The following is a 22,468-nucleotide window of genomic DNA, read 5'->3' as shown; positions in this document are numbered from 1 at the left end:
CCACTGGTAGTTATTGTAGTTGAGTTAACAAGCATATGTGTGGGGCAGGAAAGGAAACCGAATTGCATATCATGAACAGGAAATGCTTTTTCTCCAGTATCACTTCTCGTTGAGGCTGCACATCTTAAGTGAAATATGACCTTGTTTTTTGAGCTGTAGGTTTTTCATTTTCCTGAATTGTCTGAAATGTGCATTTGTTCTGTTAAAAGTATAGATTAATGCACGGACATAGAGCGACGAAAGGAAATATGTATATTTTTACAATATAGCTTATCTTTCTTCTTCAGGGTCCATAGGCTTCACAGGGAGACCTTGGGGTGTAGGTGATGGATCTGGAATCCAGGCACCACACAGTTAAAAGCTTTCAGCTCCCAGGATGCACTTGGTCCAGTCTCTCTATACCCCGTCCCCGAGTTAGAGGTACCTCAGTTTCGTTGGTGCCCGGCTGGAGTCGGGTCACAATTAACGCAGGGGGCTGCTCAGGCAGCCCTTAAGCTTTTTATTTTTATGATTTATTTCTTTATATTTGATACATTAGAGTGCGTAGCAGCAAACTGTCCGTGGGACGTCTGCGCTGCCGCTCCATCACCCCTCTGGTGCCGCGACGCCAGTACAGATCTGGGGATCTCTGCGGGTATCCCGGGGTCAGTGCTAGCCAAAGCCCGGTTGTAGGACCCAGACTGCAGCCGGACACTAAGGGGACATGTAAGGGGGGGTTGCCGCTCGCGGTGGCCCGTGTGGGCAGTCATACCTCCGGTCTCAGGGGACAGATTGGAGGTGCTGAGTGTGGACGCAGGCTCTAGTCATCACGCTCCACTGGACCACCAGGGACAATTGGTGCGGGAACCATCATCCCGGGGGTTAATGAATCAGCCAGGGGAGACAGCTTCCCCTTTAATGCGGCTCCTCCCCTCAACTCAGGGTGCCTTTCCTCTTAGGTCTGGCTTCTCCTAGCTGTTCTTCTTCTCGGCCATGCCCCTTTGAGGTCTCCGGCAGCCATTTTCTTCATGGTGCAGTCGCAGCTCTCTCAGGACCAGGGGCAGAACTATGGGAGACAATGGAGGCGTCTGCCGCCGGGCTCCAGCTATGAAGGGGGCACCTCATCCATTGTCCACAACATATTCTCCCCACTTAGGGCTGTAACTGTGTACCAAGAGTGTACCGTCATGGCCCTTCACGGCACCTGAGAAGCCACCATACACTAGTGGAGAGCTCCATGTCAGACCATTAGCTGCTGCCTTCGTCTATCTATAATTTGTCTCCATGAGAATTGCTACATTAAAGTGTCAGCAGCTGTGACGGGGGGGGGCACCAAATTATAACTTGCCTCCGGGCGTCTGGGATGAACTTACGCCACTGCTCAGGACAGCGTGTGGTCTGGTCCCCCTACATACCTCGCCCCAGGGTCAGCGTATGTAGCACTACAGCCTACCAGACACTGAGTCTGTGTAGTTGATAGTAGTGCCAATTTGCAGTTGTATTTCTGCATTGTATGTGACTCATGCTAGCGCTGTCTGTCAGCATATATCTTTCCCTTTTCTCTGATTCTGCCCTAACATACAGGTGTAGTCAGGGTGTTTCCTATACCTCACATCTATAGAGCTTAATATTTGTGAGGTTGGTCACATACAGTTATACCTTGCACTGTGCCATATCCGGCTGTTTGCTCCTGCAGCTTGCCCAAGCATCAGACAACACCACTATATTGCTTCTCTACAAGTATCCTATATACTTAGCGGTTGCTTTATATCCAGTGCCATATTGTGTGTTATATTGTACTACAGATATGTCTGGCAGAGGCAAGGATAACGAACAGACTACTGCACCCATTCTGCTATCATGCAGATTATCTGCCACAGGTTTTGGTGAGGAGGATTTGGTACAGGATGGTTTATGTGTTATGTGTTTTAATCCACCAGGTACGTCTTCCTTTTCTCAGGTCCTGGCCTCCGGCTGTTTTTCCCCCTATGGAGTTACCACAGCAGACTGTTATTCCCTCACAGGGCTTACCACAACTGATACCAACTATGCAAATTCATCCTGTACCTCCACCATGGGTGGACGTTTTCTCTACCTCTGTACAGAGCCCGGCGGCTTCTTCTACAGCCATTCAGACCATGCTGCAGGGTAAGAAAACTCTGAAACCTGTTATACGTACGGTGTTGTCATCACAGTCCACACAGCTTTCTGAGTCTGAGCTGTCATCTGATGATGGAGAGGTTGCTGATGCCTCCAACCCCAACTCCCCTCTGGAGGAGGTGAAGGCTCGGGTTTAAAATTAATATTCCTGCTTTAGTGCGAGCTGTCAGATCCGTCTTAGTCATAGAAGAGGAAGAGCCAGCCCCTGAATCCAAACACCCTCTGTTTAAACGACAGAAAGTGGCTTCAGCAGAATTTCCTCTGTCAGATCAACTAGTGGAATACATGGCTGCAGCCTGGCAATTGCTTGGTAAGAGGTACCAACCTCAAAAGCGTTTGGCTTCCTGTTTCCTGGTGCTCACTGTAAAAAATATGGGAATCACCCCCTGCAGTGGATTCCCATGATACACTGTTAAAAGTGCTACGTTACCTATGCCTTTCATTTCTTCCTTAAAGGACCCTACAGATAGGAAGATGGAGACGTGCCTGAAATCTATATACTCTCTTTCAGAAGCTGTTGCCTGCCCATCTATGGCTATTCCATGGGTAGCTAAAGCTATAGAAAGCTGGGCTGATGCACTGGAAGACTCCTTCCCCTCAGAGACTCCTGGGGATCAGGTGTCGTTGGTTGGTCACATTCGAGATGCGGCTGCATATATTGGTAAAGCTACATTGGATATCAGTCTCCTAACCTACGGAGTCAGGGTATGCGACTACTACCATACCTGGACGACCTCCTCCTGTGAGCAGGTTCACCAGAAGTGCTTTGCCACCACCTGCATCTTACAATTGCTTTTCTACAGGTGCAACGGTGGGATCCATGGTGTCCACCTTCGACATGGTGGAATACAGTATGCTCAGTTTCATTCCAGGCCTCTGCAGGGGCTGATCCTCTCCAGGTGGAACGGATTACCCCACCGGATTAAAGCTCAGATAATGGTGCTCTCTCCGGAGGTGCGTCTGTCTCTGTCTTGGTGGCTTCTGACCTTTCATCTAACCAAGGGTCGCCCCTTTTGGATCCCGGATTGGGTACTTATAACAACGGACGCCAGTCTCTGGGGCTGGGGCGCAGTGACCGGTCCGCACTCTTTTCAGGGCCGTTGGACAGCAGTCTAAACAACCCTTCCAATCAACCTATTGGAACTTCGGTCTGTGTACAGGGCCCTCAAGCTGGCCAAGCACATACTTTACGGAAAATCCGTGTAGGTCAGTCCGACAATGCGACCATGGTGGCTTACGTCAACCATCAAGGAGGCACTCTAAGTCGGGCAGCAATGACAGAAGTGTCACGGATTCTGACAGTGTCACATTTCGGCAGTGTTCATTACGGGAGTTCTCAATTGGGAAGCAGACTGCCTCAGCCATAACAACGTGCATCCAGGGGAATGGTCTCTTCACCAAGAGGTGTTTCAACTTCTAGTGGACCTCATGGCCTCCCGACACAATCACAAATTACCAGTGTACGGGTCCAGTACAAGAGATGCCGAGGCAACCTTGGTGGACGCTCAGTGCAGTGGACCTTCCAGTTTGCGTCTGTTTCCTCTAGTCTCCCTCTTCCTCGAGTTCTTCGGAAGTTCAAACAAGACTGAGGCACGTTCCTGCTTGGCCCAGACGTCATTGGTACTCAGATCTTCAGAGACTCTCTAACAACACTCTGTTCCTGTTGCCTCAACGTCCGGATATGTTGTCTCAGGGTCCATATCTTCGCCTCTCAGGATGCTTCCTTTGGGTGCCGGATTCTCCTCTCAGCGCAGGACTGCTTTGGGACATCCCCAAGGTCTCCCTGTGGAGCCTATGGACCCTGAATAAGAAAATGAGAGTTATGGTAAGAACTTACCTTTGTTAACTCTTTCTTCGAAGTCCATAGGGTTCTCAGGGCACCCGCCGTGACACTCCTGGCTTCATATGGGCTATGTTGCTGGTCACCGGTTTTCAGTCTCCTTCTTTGTGAGAATGTGATTCTTGAGTGTACCAGTCTTCCTTCTCTCATCCTCCTCCGGCCTTTGGGTTATTACGAACTGAGGTGCCTCTGGCTCGGATCGGGGTATAGGGAGAGTGGACCAAGTGCATCCTGGGAGCTGAAAGCTTTTAACTGTGTGGTGCCCGGATTCCAGATCCATTACCTATACCCCAAGGTCTCTCTGTGAAACTTACAAATTTACAAAAAAAAGGTCTTACCATAACTCTAATTTTCTCATACTTTTCTGTAAAAGGTAAGTTACTTTTGTACACTACTTTGTGAATTATTAGGACAAAGAGGGTAATCGTTTTCCAAGTCTGTGAATGCCTAACAGTTTGCGATCTCCTGGATTCTTGGATTCAGGTTGATAAATTATTGGGATGGCCTGGGGAGAACCCAGCAAGTATGGTACATATTTATACCAATACCAGAGTTAGAGGTTGATGGACAAATTCAGTGTATTGGGCTGCAAACTTAATAAAAGACCTGCTAGATAAAATGTTCTGAAAAACCACGTCACATGCTACACTTGACAGACAGTGAAAGCTAGGGAGTAGACATTGGTGTAGGGAGGAGTGCTTTGGGAGATCTGGGTGGCTTTCTCTTTTGGCTACATACTGTTCAAGAGAAACGGGCAAGTGTAGCATTGCCGGGGACAATATGATGGATGTCCGGAAGAGATTGTAACCTACAGTAGGTATGGAGGATATTGTAGACAGGAAATGGGGCTTAGTTGAGGTGAAATTTGGTTGCCAAATGCTACTGTAGGGGTCTTCCAAAGAAAATAAGTGACTGTGTGTAGTATATACAGTATGTGTATAGTATATAGTGTGTCTATCTATATATCGATCTATCACTTTGCTTTTTAATGGCAAAGGGAGAGGGATGTATTCATATTTATCTAAAAGGAAAACATTTTCCCCCAGCAGACTGCAAAAGATTAGCAATAAGATTTGAATGCTACATGATCATAGAAACTCAGAGATCTTTGTTGCATACTGTATATTTGCATAGATTTGTTTAATCACTGTGCCGCGTCAAGGCTTCTCTGTACCGGTGTCCCCTAACGCTACATGATAATAGCACCCACTTTGGGCCATATAGTTGCATTCTATTGTGCCACATGATCATAGCACATACATTAATATAGCTAAGATGAGAGCCAACTCACCTGGAGGTACCCCAAGATCCTCCAAATGGCACTACAGGAACCAGCACACCCTCCCAATGCTGGTCCCATCCATGCCTCTCAGAACAGTAATATAAAAGAGTGACTGGGAGGAGTATGAAAAGGCAGCAGTATGGTCAGGCTGGAGAGCTCTGAGACTAGCGTCCTTCTCCATCTCTCTCCAGGCCACGCCCCCAAGACTTGATACAAGTTTATTTCAATTATTTGAGACGTAATTCTGACCACATATACACATACCATTGGGATTGGCAGCATGCTAAGCATGTTCTCCGAAGGAAGGAAAAGAGAGAAGGGGATGAGAGAGCTGCGGGCAATGCTGACAGCCCAGCCGGCTGCGGTTGAGACCTGGCACTGGCAGCGATCAGTAAGGTCATGTGTGGGGTGACAGGGCACAATGCGTTTGGACTGGATTGCAGTGGCTGCTGCTGATTAGACCCCAGCCACGAGCTCCTTGTTAATAGTTTCTTTCAGAGACATACTTTTATTTTTTTGTTTGGCGGACTCGGCAGTGCCTTCCATGGGTCGGCGCTATAGGCAGCTGCATTATGGTAGCACCGGCCCTAACTAACCTGCATTCCAAAGGCACATAAACACTATTAGGGGTATTCAATATGGAGCGAAAAGTCTTTTTTTGCTATAATTTCGCAAAAAATTACGTCATTTTTGCTGGTTTTGGTTTTACACTGTATTCAATTTCAAAGACTTTTTGCAGGTTCGAAAAGTCTTTGAAAAAAAACGGGGATAACTTTTCACCACTGAATAGATGGCGAAAAAAAGTGCAGAATTGGGGTTTAGGGGTGCAGGCTTAAAAATAATAGCCTGCACCCCTGGGAATGAAATTTTAAAAATAACAAAAAGTTTTTTTAAAAAAATAGGGACACCCCAAAAAATGAATTTAAAAATTGGGGTGAAAAAAAAAATGGGAAACAAAGTGTTTAAAAATAGGGAAATAGGTTCAGGGCTATTCTGCAAGTATGTGGCAGGTGTTTTCTAGAATAGGCTATTAGCGGCAGGTGCATAGTTGCAGAATTTTTTAAAACTTACTTTAGGGACATAAAAATATGCTAGTACCCATTTTCATGTACCCCAAATTTGATGGGACCACTTATAAAAACGAAAAAAAATAACCTAAGTGCTCTTCTGCAACACTTCTTCAATGTCGGGAAAAAACACCTGCTGCGGCTATATAAATCCCCGACTTTCATTTACAGGCTAAAACAGGGGTACCCATAGTGATCCCCCATGTTTTTACAACTTTAGGGGGGGTCCTACAATTTATTCAAGGAAAAATTTGTTTTTTTACGCAGATCCCACTTCGCAGTTTCCCGTTTTCGTAGCTTTTATATTGAATACTGGGATAAAGCCCGATACTTTATCCCAGGAAAATCTCCGATGTGGAGCGAAAAGTCCAACACGGACTTTTCGCTCCCATATTGAATACCCCTCTATGTATGTAGTTTAGATCGTCCACTACCCAGCAAATAACTGATATAGCCACACTGATGATGACTTTACATTTACATTGGCATACAAAAGTGTCCTCATACACTTTTGCCATAGATGAGCCAAACAGCCTTTTTTGGCGCCCTAGGTCCCATTCGGCTCGGCTTACATCGAGTGTTTTTTTTTCGATTCAATGTGCAATTTAGTCGCAACATGTAACAAAACCACGTGACTGTACTGATTAATTTGATATACGACACTTGTTTATCTGTGTGTGACTGAGTTTGAATCTGTATAGGAACTGCTACGAGGCAAAAACTTTTACTACAAATTGAGTGCATATTGATGTCTTCAATGTCAATGTCTTTCTCCGGTTGGTTTAAATGAAGTATTGAGTTTTGTGGTCTAAAATGGCACCCAGCGGAGTGACAGGCAGCACATATAGCCGGAAAGGACTGGAGTAAAAGAAGGGATGACACCAGCTAAGTACCAACAGAAAGGTACAGGGTGTTCTAGGGCTTCAGGTGGCATGCTGGCAGATTAAAAGCCCTGGCGCCGCTCTTTATAGACAGTGTAATCGGGTCCATGCGTGCGGTGCCAGAGGCAGGGGCAGCTAAACACGGCAAATTCAAAAGTGCAATTGTGTGTGTTCCTGTGACTTGTGTCTGAAGTAGTAACATAGGCAGTGGCAGCCTGCATTCCTCACCCCAACACTTCTCCAGAGTCCAGTTCAGCCGGCAAACTGACTGGTGATGATTAACCCCTTGGATGCAAGTAGGTATTTGTACTTCACAGTATAGAGAGGTGTGTGCTGCTGCTGTGTGTGACTGGCAGGTGTGTGCTGCTGCTGCTGTGTGACTGGCAGGGTGTGTGCTGCTGCTGCTGTGTGACTGGATGCGTGCTGTTGCTGCTGTGTGACTGGCAGGGTGTGTGCTACTGCTGTGTGTGACTGACAGGGTGTGTGTGCTGCTGTGCGTGGCAAGGTGTGTACTGGCAAGATGTGTGCTGCTGTGCGTGACTGACAGGGTGTGTGCTGCTGCTGTGTGTGACATGGTGTTGCTGCTGCTGTGTGTGACAGGGTGTGCTGCTGCTGTGTGTGGCAAGGTGTGTACTGGCAGGATGTGTGCTGTTGCTGTGTGTGACAGGGGAAGGAATGAATGGGGAATATAATTGCTTTGCTGTTTATATATGTGCTGTAAAACCCCCCTGGTCGGAGTCAGAGATAGCCACTATCTCTGTTTATGTGCTGCTGGGGTTACAATATGTCCTGGGTACCAGCATGCAGCCTGGAGTCTCCACTGTATGAAGTGGCAACAGTGGAAATATTATATATATATATATATATATATATATATATTTGTTTTTTTGTTCAGATCAACCGCTTGGAAACTCCCCTTTAAAATTCCTGTGTTTGCCCCTGTAAAGGGTACAAATCACATGGAAACATAACAATTTATGATAATGCAATAAAGTATAAGGTCAGTAAGAAAAGGTGCCTCGCCTTCTCCTCCATCCCCACCCACAAAAACACCACAGAGATCAATGAATGACTGCAATATAAAAAAAATTTAATTCAGAGAAAGAGAGAGGGATTAATATTAATATTGTATAGGAGGATCATTAGCTATGAGTCATGTTAAGTACCAGAGCGAGCTCTTCAGGCTATGATGAATTAGCATCTTCATGGGGGTGGAAAGTGCTTCAATGTAACTTTCCCACATGAGAAAAAAGCTTCTCTGTTTTAGATTCTTTATCTAAAGTGATCTCGACCCAATACATCCAAAACAGGTTTCCTAGTTTCGATTTAAAAAACTATAATGATGGGGGGAGAGGGTGTTTCCGGGTGTACAAGATGGTCTTGCTTGCCGCTGCACTAATCGACATAAGGAGGCATATAATATATTTTTAAATGAAGATTTATCTGATTGATAAACTAAAAATTTATTTTTTTGCAAGAATGATCTCAACTTTGAAGAGTGTATTTTGCTTTTAACTAGAAGTGGTAATTTCGCTTTTCAGAAGCTGTGTTCTGTGGTATCATGTATTATAATATTGGTTATTTTGAATAGTCTTAGTAGCTGGTTTTTGTTTTATATTTTTATTTTTGGTACCTGATATTCTTGGTGTGCATATTTATACATTGTTAGATCCTAAGCTCCCCAGTTTCTCCTTGTCCTGTTCACAAAAGTAGCCTATAGCTATTTTCAGGGAATTTAGGAATCTCTGGATAAGGGTTTTTTTTACCATTATTTTGAAGTGCACCAAGTAAAAAGGAGGGTTATGTCAGCGGGAAATTTTACATGATCTAAACTGTGACTGAAGAAAGCTCTGGTCTCTGTGCATGAGATGATTACCGAAAAGCAGCATTTATTTAATTTTTTTAGCTTCTGGTTATCTGAACTTTCTGGATAATGTGTTTCCGGATGGAAGATCACATACCTGCACCATAATCAAAGAGCAGCAAATTTCTCAGGGTAATGTATAACTTGTCAGCACTCCGTTATATACTCTGTTATAATGAAGTTATTGGTAGGCAAATAAACCTTTCCATCAGTTTAAAGGACAAATCCACTTCAGGCCTGGCCGTCTTACCGGGATGCCGATGGTCTAAATGCCGACCGTCTGCTTCCCAACTATTTAATCCCGGCAGGTGTCTAATGACCGGCGTCGAAGTTATATTTATACAGCGGGTAACATAAGTATTGAACACAACATTTTTCTCAGTAAATATATGTGTAGTGGGGCTATTGTTATGACATTTTCACCAAATGTCAGCAACAACACATGCCATCCACACATGCAAAGACATTAAACCATAGATGTCCATAAATTAAGTTATGTGAAATGACATAAGCAGTAAAAAAAATAGAAGCAAAATAAGAGGGGACTACTGTTTAAGGGGTTTTATGCAAATAACGTGGTGCTAAGAATGGAGTATTTTGGGCTCTGAAATCTAGAGTCCTTGTTCTGCAGCTACAAATCACAGGCTACTGTAGAATTTCCAACTTTGAACTACAAAAAAAAGCATGCCCTGTCATATAAGTACATACAGATAGATGTATATATCACGGCAACGATAGTTGATTGTGCTGAGCTGTGTGGATCTTAATATAATATAAAAAAAAAAAAAATCACATAATGTAATGTTTTTTTTTCTTTCATTTAAAACTGGGTGTACCTGGCATACGACGAGTCCAAATCTCTAGATAGATATATCTATCTATCTGCAATGAATGGAGAGCGCACTCGTGAGAAGTATAAACCACAACACTTTACTCAAAAAATCAGCTCACATCAAATACATACATCAAAGTATAAAACAGCAGGCTTCGCTTCCTAAGGATCGTACGGTTCCCGATGCAGTCAGGATAGCCGCTCAGGTTCACAGCACAAATCCATGCCGGCTCCAGAGGCAGCGAGTGACGTCACTACGTCCACGTCTTTAGGCCACGCCCAACGCGTTTCGTCACACCCCCTGACGAAGTCTCTTGTGACGAAACGCGTTGGGCGTGGCCTAAAGACGTGGACGTAGTGATGTCACTTGCCTCTGGAGCTTGCGTGGATTTATTCTTTGTATGTGAGCTGATTTTTTGAGAAAAGTGTTATGGTTTATACTTCTCACGAGTGCGCTCTCCATTCATTGCAGTTCCAGATTATTGGCTCTTTTGGCTAAGAGCTGGGAAGTAGCAGCACTACATCTGTGTGATTTAGCTCTAGCAATTTGACTGGGAACTCTCTGCGCAATACTGATAGTACTGTATGATTATATATATATTTGTGGTTGTCAACCTTGGGTTCTACATGGGAAGTTCTTACATTTTGCTGCGGAGCTCACAAATGGTCCACTGATTAAATAGCTACAAAATATATATTTCAATAATGCACCCATAGAAATATAAATAGAGTGGCTTAAGGGAAACATGTAGGAGGGCATGTGAGATGAGCTGCCCTAAAAAGCTGTCATTCTAAACACATTGGGGTCCCCTTCAAAATGTTACTATTGAGTCCAAAAAGTTGTAGTTATGAAGAGAGGTTACAAAATCTATATTGATTTACTTGCAAAAGAATAAATAAAAAAAAAAATTAAATGATGACCTAATTAATCTTTATATTCCAGGTTCAAATATTTTTGAAAATATATTTTCATACAAAGGATCAACCTAGAGTACAGGAAGTCATCAATTTTCCTTGGACTCAAGATCAGTTTTCCATAAGCATAGACAAGGGTTTTTTTTTTACTGTAAAGCTTGGTACACATGTAAAGATTTTCTGTCCAACCATCCAACTAGTTGATTGCTTGGAATGAAAATCTGGTAAGGTATGAAAGCAAATGACAATCAGCAATTTGCTCCCAAATGCCGGAAAATGGACAAAAAAAATGTTGTTTGAACAAATTGTTTAGATCACACATTTAACCAACTTGTCTGACGACCATTTTCATCTGTTTTCTGGCATTTTGGAGCAAATTGCAGATTGTCATTTACTCCTATACGTTACCAGATTTTCATTCCAACCAATCTGCAATTTGCTCCAAAATGCCAGAAAACAGATGAAAATGGTCGTCAGACAAGTTGGTTAAATGTGTGATCTAAACAATTTGTTCAAACAACATTTTTTTTGTCCATTTTCCGGCATTTGGGAGCAAATTGCTGATTGTCATTTGCTTTCATACCTTACCAGATTTTCATTCCAAGCAATCAACTAGTTGGATGGTTGGACAGAAAATCTTTACGGTGGTCTCTCTGTGGACTTCCTTACCACAAGAAGGTATTGGTTGGATACCTTTCTTACAGTAAATATTATATGTAGCAATGATTAGTAGAGAACATTAATAGTGTAATTGGTTTTAGGCAAGTTATGGGATTGCTCATTTGGAAACCTTGGAGTTATAGTGAGTGGAGCCTGGACATTTTCAAATTTAATGCATAAACTCATGCTCCTCCCCCTCTATATGCCCCGATGGCTGCAGAAACTATTCCGTTTTTAACAGAGCCCAAAATACAGTAAAGAAAGAAGAAAAAAGGATATTGTCACAACAATAATAGAAAGAAAATAAGAGAATTAAAGAAAAGTGCTACGGACGGAATCCAGTATCCTCCAAGGACTCAGAGAAAAGGATTTGATGTATGTAAAATATCCTGATTTCTCTTTCATCCACTGGGGGTTTACTAGAAAACTTGGGGACTTCCTTAAGAGTGGTAGTGGTCCCAAATAATGCAATGCACTTTCTGCCCACAACTAGTACCCCTGGATGCAAAAGCATTGAATCTATAACATTTTGTGAAAGTGTGTTCGTAAGAGCAGGTGGCTGCTCTGCACAGTTGCTTGCCCGGGACCCCATACCTTGCCATCCACAAGGCCTCAAAAGATTTGGTAGAGTGTGCCTTTAGTGTAACAGGAGAAAGGCAAAACTGCTCTTACATAATACTGGTGAAGAACCTCCTATAGCCATGTTCTATGGTCTGATTAGAATAGGGCTTGACAAGATTTTGTAAAATCTACGGCCGCTTAAAAGTTTAAGAGCAAGATCGCGACCAAAATGTATGAAAACCTGTAGAGATCGCCACACATGCCATCAGACCACCTACATGTTATCAGACCACCACACATTTCTCTTCAGTGGTCATCAATGAGATTTAGCCACATGCCCATACCTGCCCCCAATTTAAAAATATTCCACACTGTAGAGTCCCAATTCACATTATGCCAAACCGTAGGGCCCCAATTCATGTTATGTTCCACCACAGGCCCCAAAATCACATTATGCCACACCATAGGGCCCGTTATGCCACACCCTAGGACCCAAATTCCTGTTATACTATACAGCATGGCTAAAATTCATGGTATCCCACAGCATAGACAAATTCATAGTATGCAACACAGTAGACCCCAAATTCATTGTATGCCACACAGTAAGCCCAAAATTCATAGTACAGTATGCCACACAGTAGGCCCAAATTCATAGTATGCCCTAAATTCATAGTATGCTACACAGTACTGAAGAGAGTAGTACCCCAACATGGCAATAACAGTAGAAGGGTGTTAGTCTAGAATGGATGCTATGGGCAAAATCTCCACTTCTAAAAACCTGCACTTTAGTAAATATACTCCTATGAGAATGTGGACATTCAGACCATGTGGACATTCTGAATGTATACCGTGCAAAAGTACCATATGCCCAGATTAATACTCTCAAGTAGTGGCCCCCTGCTTACATATATTGATGATATACATGTTGAAAAAAGCTCCCAAATATAAAAAATGTAAGATCAGTCTATTATTAGTGCTCATTCGTCCTAACTGTTAGCTTTAATATTTTATTTTCAGACGGGTTACAATACTATTTGTGATGCAAGCACTTTTTCTTATAATAATGAAAGGCACCGGCCTAGATACCTCAGACATTTTTGGCATCAGGAGATTTGTGTGTCTCATTGTTTCTGTGTCAAACCTGACTGATTGATGAAGTTTTTGTGCTGTACTTGGACTTGGCGTTGTATTTCTGCTTATGATTTATATTGTTTAGTACATGATATGCTCACAGACACAAGCCCAGGAGCTAGCAAAAATAAGAACCCCTTGTAAGGAACGAAATAGTGAAGTCACTCAGCAACAAAGCAAAAATATACAAAATGACAAACTAATGACATTTTCTTCCTGGTGATGCACAGAGCTGTAGTGGAGAAGTGTAGTACAATGTTATTTGAAAACACATCAAAAGCTTCATAACTACAGTTCTTGTCAGTAAATGTTACCACAGATTTGTTTACACCACCAAGATGCAAATGTTCATGTAGCTGTAAATCAGTTGGCATGTGTTTATGTGACCCAGTGATAGCAAATGGTTTTCTGTAACACCTCTAGTATAATCATGCTGTGTACATCCTTTTACTAGGATCAGTACTATGTTCATGCCTATTCAGGGACTGCAAGTCCAAGTTTTTGTTTGTGTCTCCCTGTTTTATTTGCTGTCCTGGTCAGGCAGTTTAGAGAGGGTTTCTGCTATGTGAGAACATCTCCTTCCCTGTGTGCTTAGTTTCCCCCATAATGAAAAATAGCCCCTTGAGTCTCTCAGCATTGCCTGAGAATCAGCATTTTATTTATGCCATATGTTATAAAAAAAATATCATAGTTGGACAGACTCCAGTTTTTCATCCAGAGGATTCAAAATTCTGTTGCCGGGAGCGCGGTTACTGATAGGACAGGTGCCATGATCATCAAATCCGGCTCTAAATTTACTTCCTGTACATAGACTTGTGCATATCATGCCGTGATGTAGTCAGGAAGCCGACGGTCTAAATTCCGAACACCGGCTTCCCGACTGTCTAATCCAGGCAGGGTACTAATGACATTTGTCGAAATCGCGACGCCTGTCATTAGACCTACACCAGGAACTCGACACCTGGCATACCCAACGAATGTAAGACGGGTGCAGACAGCCACGGGGTGGGGTCGGGAATAGATTTTTGGGCTCTTGGGGGGACTTAGGGTCAGGCACCTCCACCCCTCCCGGGAGGGTTAGGTTTAGGCTAGGGGAAGGGGGTGTTAGGGTTAGGCACCCCCCCAGGAGACTTAGAGGAATATTCAATATGAAACGTAAACTTCGCTGTCGAAGTTTACGTTTCATATCGGAGCTTTTACCTGGGATAAAGTATTGGGCGCGCGCCCGCTTGTATTCAATATGAAACTAACGAAAACGGGAGCCTGCGAAGTGGGATTTGCATAAAGTTACAAAATTTTCCTTAAAAAAATTGTAGGACCCCCTAAAGTTGTAAAAACATGGGGGATCACTATGGGTCCCCCCGTTTTAGCCTGCAAATGAAAGTCGGGGATTTAAACAGCTGCGGCAGGTGCTTTTTTCCTGACATTGAAGAAGTGATGCAGAAGAGCACTTAGGTTATTTTTTTCGTTTTTTTAAGTGGTCCCATCAAATTTGGGGTACATGAAAATGGGTACTAGCAAATTTTGATGTCCCTAAAGTAAGTTTTAAAAAATTCTGCAATTGTGCACCTGCCACTATAATTCTATTCTAGAAAACACCTTCCGCATACTTGCAGAACAGCCCTGAACCTATTTCCCTATTGTTAAACAATTTTTCCCAATTTTTTTTTTTTCACCCCAATTTTTAAATACATTTTTTGGGGTGTCCCTATTTTTTTTAAAAAACTTTTTGTGACACAGTTATTTTTTAAATGTCATTCCCAGGGGTGCAGGCAATTTTTTTTAAGCCTGCACCCCTAAACCCCAATTCTGCACTTTTTTTCGACTCCTATTCAATGGTGAAAAGTTATGCCCGTTTTTTATCAAAGACTTTTCGAACCTTCGAAAAGTCTTTGAAATTGAATAAAGTATAAAACTAAAACCTGCGATAATGACGTCATAGCTGCGATATTAATGCAAAAACTGAGTTTTCGCACCCATATTGAATTCCCCTTTTAGGTTTAAACTGCTGGGAAGGGGGGGTTAGGTTTAGGCACTTAGAGGGGGCTTGGGGTTAGGCACCCCTAAGGGGGGGGGGGGGGGGAATTAGGTTAGTGATACTTACCTTATTTAGCGATCAGGATCTTCACCCCTCCCGGGCCTCCGCTGTCGGGATTTGAACCTACTACACCCACCATGTCCAGTGTACACTGTTAATATCTTAAGTTAGCTGATAGAAAAGATATAAAAAAAAAAATTAGTTTGATTTAAAATGTGTAAAATTAGGACTCTTGAGAATAATGTTGGGAAAGCAAAAACAAGGAAGCTGAGCTCAGATAGATGTAACATAGTTTGCAATAAGTGTAAACATTACATTAGTTGTAAGACATTAAAGAACAGCTACAGTATGGTACAGGAGTAGAAAAAATAAACACATATTCCTTAGCACTATTTATTGTAGCTGAAACACTAAGGGCCTGATATAGATGTGGACGCAAAGATGATCTTTTACGGATTTGCAATTGCGAAGGTATGCGAATGAGCCATTCGCCGTCCATGGCTTAGAGGCGCCCACTGAAAGCATCTCACATCCGACACTCACGTACAAAACCAGAAACATTGAACACAGATCAGGCAGCCATCAGTCTAAGCTGTCACAGACACAGCAGGTCTCCAAACACGCAGTGGCTAATGTATGGACGCCCAGAAAACAGAATTTAAATGGTCTGACACGCCTGCTTTTTTTTCTTTCTAACCACCCCCCATTACTTCCCCCAAATGCTGACTACCTGTCACTCACCTTGCAAGTGAATCCTCTGTTGCTGCACAAATAGAGTGTGACTTTCATGCATACCCAATGGATAGCAATCGCTCAATCTGTGTAAATATTGCCATTGTGTCCACATCTGAACCTGGCCCCATGTTTGAACTGAAAGAAACAGTAGCTTGTGAGATTAAAAACAAATAGAGGGGAATTTAATTTTCAGCGGTCATCACCGTAATGTCTAGCTGCGCACATTGCAGATAGACAATCTTTGCACATTTTGTTGCACAGCTCTATGGCACTTCATTGCCAGGGATCGTATCCCCAACTTACAGTACTGGTGTCATCAGCAAGCAAGTGCTAAGGTGTTGAAACTACAGACTTGGAAAAACTCATATATATTAAAGTGAAATAAATCAGAAGTGGATAAGTACAGGATATTTCATAAAATTTTACATAAAAAAATGACTTTAATATAAATGTACATACTGTAAATTAGTATCTTTTTTATTAGGATTTATAATAATATATTTTCAGTATGTGACAATATGGGCTGTGTATGAACAGTTACAGTTATGTACTCTGCATTACAGAGCACATTCCAGGAAGAGGCCTGGTGGAGAAACATACGTTACAGGAACAGAACTCACATTATTCTGCTAAAAGCAAGAGACGGGAGGCATTTCAGGAGCAGACATCAGAAGACATTATATCGCTGAACAGGTTAGAGGATATTGTTTAACAACTTAATTGGCTAATATTTCTTACAAATAACGCTCAGAAATTGTCAGGTTTTTTATGATTGAATTAGGTCAAGATCATCGATTTAAAACTTATCCAACACAATTTTAATAAAACGAAAATAAATTTTTTTAACACAGTATACCATAAAAATAGGAATTTTATTTATGGTATACTGTAGTGTTGGCCATCAGTGGCTGTACCATAAATTGCCAGCAGTTTTTTTTTTTTGTTAAATCTTTTTATTGAAATTTTATAATAGTTACATACAAAAGAATTAGATGATTTGTGTTAAGTACAAATAGATATTATGGTAACAATTCGACATACATGGAAATTATAACCAGAATATAAAATATATATAGTCGAACAACAAACTCACTATACAGCAATAACGATATCTGTAGTGATGATGCACATAGGGGTTTTTAATACTACTTTGAAAAAATATGAATATCTGTACTCAGAGGCCTGCTCTGAATTTTTCCCCATTCGTGCAGTTTGAGAAAACAACCAAAAGAGAAAAAATAAATAAATAAGAGATCGCTGTCTAAATTAATTAAACCAGACTAACAAACATTTCCATCATTGCTCTTTTGTACACCAGTTCAATAAGTACAATTATTCATAAAGGGTGGGACTGACATAGGGAATATTCTCAAAAAGAAGTTGTATGTGGAATCTCACGATTTCTCCATCCGTATATAATCAGGCTCCTATTTTTCTGTTTCTGTCAGTCATATCCGCTTATCGTCACAAATAAACTAATAGTATATATATTATTAACTTATAGTGTAATATAATACAATCATACCCTCTATATTTAAATCAGCTGTCTGTATTTTCAAACACCTGTAATATTTGGGTTTGGGTCTGTGGTGGCAAATAATCAATGTAAGGACCCCATCTCCTGTAAAATTGCACTACTCCCTTCTCGACATCCGGAAATGAAGCCCTCCTATCAAAATATACATTTTTAAGCCGTAAATGTTGTACCTCAGAAATAAAGGGTGGGGTCTTACTGGTCCATTGTTTTAAAATAATTTTTTTGGCCGTAGTTAAGATAATAGAAAGTAAAGGAATAATGGTTCTTTTATGTGGGCCCAGTTCCCAATTGGTATAAATAAGACATAAGACCGCTGAAGGGTCTGGGCATAAATGTAAGGAAAAAATATTATTAATAAACACAATTGTTTTGTTCCAAAATTGGCGAATCTTCCTACACTCCCAGAAATTGTGATAAAAGGAGGCTGATTCATGATGACATTTAAGACATCGACCTGTTTAGTTAGGGACCATATATTTCCTCTGATGTTGTGAAATATATGCTCTATTCAGTACTTTATAATGTACTTCTTGGAGCATTGCCGTGCGCAAGTGCTTCATTGTAGAGTCAAAATGTAAGAGAAAGCTGTTAGGTTCCGGGAAAGATGGAATATCCCTGGACCAACTACTATGTAAAGAGTTCCAGGCATGGTGGGAATCAGTCTTATTTAGCATGTCAGTTAATAGTTTAGTATGATGGGTACGGAATTTTATTAGAGATAAAAGTGAAACTAGTGGGTCAGATCCATCTGGAGCTAAATAGGCTTTAGGTAGACCAGAAATATAGTGTCGCAATTGGAGATACATATAAAAACAGTTGTTCGAGACGTTAAAGGTATTTCTGATGTTGATAAATGGTAGCATGTTACCCCCCGGGTCGAATACATCATTGATTATTAAAATCCCCTTCCTCTTCCATTCTGCAAAACCCCTATTGGTCATAGCAGGGGGAAATAGTGGATTATCACAGATAGAGATAAACGGAGTGAAATGCCAATCCCTTTACAGCCTGCTGTTAATCGCTATCCAGGTTAGATAGGTGCTATTAAACAGGGGGTTTGCTATAATTTGTTGGGGAATGGATTTTCTGGGGGTGTGGAGAAGAGCACTCAGGGAGTATGGTTTAAATAACTCCTTCTCCACATCCAGAGAGGTATAAACAGAACGATTCAGTAACCAATCTGAAATATATCTGAAGGCAACTGATAAAGAAAAAATCTTTAGATCAGGGACTCCCAATCCCCCCTCTTTCCGGGGCAAGCTAAGTCTAGTCAAGGTAATCCTTGATTTTCCGCAGTACCAAATAAATTTAGTGAAAATTTTTTGAAGCGCATATAGACCTGTTTTGGTGAGGGAGATCGGCAACATCTGCATAGGGTATGAAATTTTGGGGAATATAGCACTCTTCAAGACGGCAATGCGTCCCAGTAAGGACAAAGATAAGGATAACCAATCTGTTAGTAATTTTGATATTGATCAGAGTAATGGGGAGTAATTCACCGAGTATAGTTTTCCAGGATCAAAAGGAATATGTATCCCCAGATATTTCAAGGTAGTTTGGTATAAAAAGAACGAAATTCTTCGACTATTTGTTTACTAGAGGAAGTGTAAGAGCCGGTGGATGTGCGGAGTCTTTTAACCAGAGTGGACAGTCGTGGGACCTTTAAAAGATTGGATAAGAGGCGTCCGATCCTATTGCCGTGCTTGTAAAATTGAAACCCTCTTTGGAATGGGTGCCGATCTCCCATGTCAGTTGGGCTGTAAAACCCATTTTTACGCTATCCTAAGTACAACTGTTTATGTGCGGAAGTAGGAGAAGTTTTAAATCTCGAAAAGGATTCTGTAAGTGCTTGTTGTGCAGATTTAAAAGTTCTCAAAAATCTTTTTCTATTATAACTGACATATGAAATCAATTCCAATCTGAGTACTGCCTTTGAGGTCTGCCAGAACAACAGAGGGTCTTCTTGCTCATGTGATTGATTATCCTGCTTGTAGTTTTGCCATGAGGACTCAATTTTTTTACGAAATTTCAGTGAGGACATTAGGCCGGACGGAAAGCGCCATTGGCGAAATGGGCCTTTATCTACATTGACTGCAAGATCAACCCAGACCAACACGTGATCTGAGGGACTTATTGGTTCGATACAACTATCAAGTGATTTAAAAAATATGGAGTCGGACATCAAAATATAGTCCAGCCAGGATAATGAGCCATGGGCAGCCGACAAGCAGGAGTAATCTTTTTCAGTGGGATGCTTGGCTCTCCAAACATCAATGAGCTGCAGTTGTTGCATGACATATGGTATACCGTACCTGGGCATGTGTACAGATCGACGGGATGGGTGTTGACAAGCCATCTCCTTTGATACTATTAAATTAAAATCTCCACATAAAATTACTTTCTCATTACATATAGGGTATAGTTTTGAAAGAACAGAACGTAAAAATCTCTTGTCATACCGGTTAGGTGCATAAATAGTACAAATCACATAAGGAACATCATAAATGGAAGTTTCCAGGATGGCATATCGGCCCTCAGGATCTGTCTCAGTCCCAAGGACTGTAACAGGTAGATCATGTCTGGCCATCACCACCACACCTCTAGATTTGGAGTTGTATGGGGATGACTCCAATACTCTCCAACCCATCATATTAAGTTTAGCAACCTCTGTCGCAATTAGATGCGTCTCTTGTAAACACACCAAATCTAGATGTAATTTATTTAAATATATTAGAATTTTTTTACGCTTAATTGGGGAATGGAATCCTCCCACATTCCAAGTGCCAAATCTTATTTGTGACATAACGTTAATTTAAGACGATGCTACTAGGATATGTGTTATAATTCCAATGAGCCAAAATATAAAACCTAACATAAGGACATGGTAAAGAGAAAAATAAATACATACATGGACAAGGGGAGGGGGAGTGGACACAGTGGGGAAAAGACATACAATGGGGCAATAGTAACACAGCCATTGTAAAAGGCGCTGATGAATACTTGTAATTACAAACAGGCTGTTTCGTTATCAAGATTGAGACTTCCGGTTGGCGCAGGTGAATAGGCGCCAATAATAAAGAGTACTGGCCAGTGAACTCCTAACCAGACGCAGCACAACAATAGTGATATAACCTTCAGCAGAGAATATTTTCACTTTTGTAAAACAACGTGTATTATAAGTGAATGTATTAGTCATTGTCAACCAAAGGGTGACACAAGGTAACGAATTAAACAGCAATGTCAGTAGAACACATTATACTCAGACCCTCGTGGGTGAAGTAGGAGAAGACAGTGCGGAGTCTTTTTCGGATTCAAATAACTCCAGAGTATAAGCTTCAGCATCTGCTGCAGTGGTGAAATCGTTATATGTGTCGCCATCGTATAATCTCAGATGTGCTGGGAATAATAAAGCAAAGCGACGACCATGTTGGATTAAATTTTGGCAGATAGGGGAAAATTCCTTCCTAGCCTTGGTGACTTCTGTAGAAAAGTCTTGAAATATAAATAGGCGGTGACCTTCCCATGTAAGGTTACGACATTTGCGGGATGCTGACCATATAATATCTTTATGGACATAATTCAGGCATCGGAATATGACAACTCGAGGTCGCCTGTCAGGAGTGTTTCTTTGCGGGCCCAAACGATGCGCTCTCTCCACAATAATATCCTGACAGATCTCAGCAACGTCTAAAAGTGTCGGGAGTTGTGTAGATAAGAATTTAACAAGGTCTGTCCCTTTAATGGTCTCCGGGAGACCTATGACTCTTAAATTGTTCCGACGTGACCTGTTCTCAAGGTCGTCGACTTTAGAAAGTAGTTGCTGGTGAGATTTATGTAATGTAATAAATTCAGCTTTCAAAGTGTTAAGTTCGTGAAAATTAGATCCAGACATATTTTCAGTTTCAGAAACTCTTTGAGAGATCTGCTGCATCTGGCCCTTTAAGGCAGACATTGTCTGCTGAAATAGATCTGCCTGTTCCTGAAGCATAGGTCCCATAGCTTCTTTAACTGCTTGGACCACCTCCCCATAAGTTATAAAAGAATCAGCGGTACCTGTAGCAGGCTCTGAGGATGTCTGAGCTGCTTGCTGTGTAGAAATAGGAATCGATTCTCCCTGCTGCGGAGTCGTGGCCGCCATCTTGGATTCGGAGGGGCGGCGGTCAGCGCGGTTCCTCTGTGATTTCCCCGGCATTAAGGAGGGGAAATACTTTTCCATACAGGTAAGCGGGGTCTCGAGTGTCTGAGGAAGCTTCAGGGGGCAGATTGGAGGCTGTTAAACAGCCCTGTGGTATGTAGTTCACTGGGTCTGGAGCGGAGCCCTAGCCACACACAGCTCACTGCATAGTGGGCGGAGCCGGAAGTCAAAATTGCCAGCAGTTTTAAACCATTGTTAGAAAACCATTGCTGGCGCAACCACAGTGGTTGAGTTTCCACATGCACACAGCGCAGTCATCGAGCTGACACTGCCAATGTTTTTCTTAACATCAGTTGTCAACAGTGTCATAGATAGATGGATATCTATCAAACAAATCCTCAGCACTCCCAGATACTGTAATGATACAATATTGCCGGGTGCCTTCCAACTCTTGTAGAGAATAATAACCGACATCAACGGCGCCACTCACGGACTAATAACAGATGGTCCACACAACCCAAATAAATCTGCAACAGATTTCTTTGGGTCGTGTGGACCATCTGTTATTAGTCCGTGAGTGCCTCCGTTGATGTCGTGCCCTTATATTAAGGCTGAATCAAATAAGTGGAATTCTCCCATAGGGATTTTCTGAGGGGTGGTGTTCAGTTCTGCATGCCAAATTTCAGGGCAAAAAAATAAAAAAATTAGAACTTTGTCATTTCAGTTTAAGATTATTTCTGTGTTTTTCTTCCTATTCCATCAAAACTGTCACTTTTCAGCTTTTTTTTTTAGGAATTTTTGGGAAGGCAGAACTCAGGGTGGAGGACTGTTTAAGACTTGGGGGTACATTT

At 41.9% G+C, this 22,468-nt stretch overlaps 1 protein-coding gene across 3 annotated transcripts in view; it reads left to right on the top strand.

Annotated features, from left to right (window-relative positions):
- LOC148538172 (cohesin subunit SA-2-like) overlaps positions 1-22,468 on the top strand; it is a 125,952-nt gene that overhangs the window by 99,497 nt on the left and 3,987 nt on the right. For all 3 annotated transcript variants that reach the window (XM_088458733.1, XM_088458726.1, XM_088458741.1), the window contains exon 31: positions 16,509-16,638. In XM_088458733.1, the coding sequence (XP_088314859.1) occupies positions 16,509-16,638 (130 nt within the window). The remainder of the gene's footprint in view (positions 1-16,508; positions 16,639-22,468) is intronic.

The sequence above is a fragment of the Taudactylus pleione genome, unplaced genomic scaffold, assembly GCF_031769625.1.
Source record: "Taudactylus pleione unplaced genomic scaffold, aTauple2 ptg000041l, whole genome shotgun sequence".
NCBI lineage: Eukaryota > Metazoa > Chordata > Amphibia > Anura > Myobatrachidae > Taudactylus > Taudactylus pleione.
This window is presented reverse-complemented; position numbering and strand designations above follow the sequence as displayed.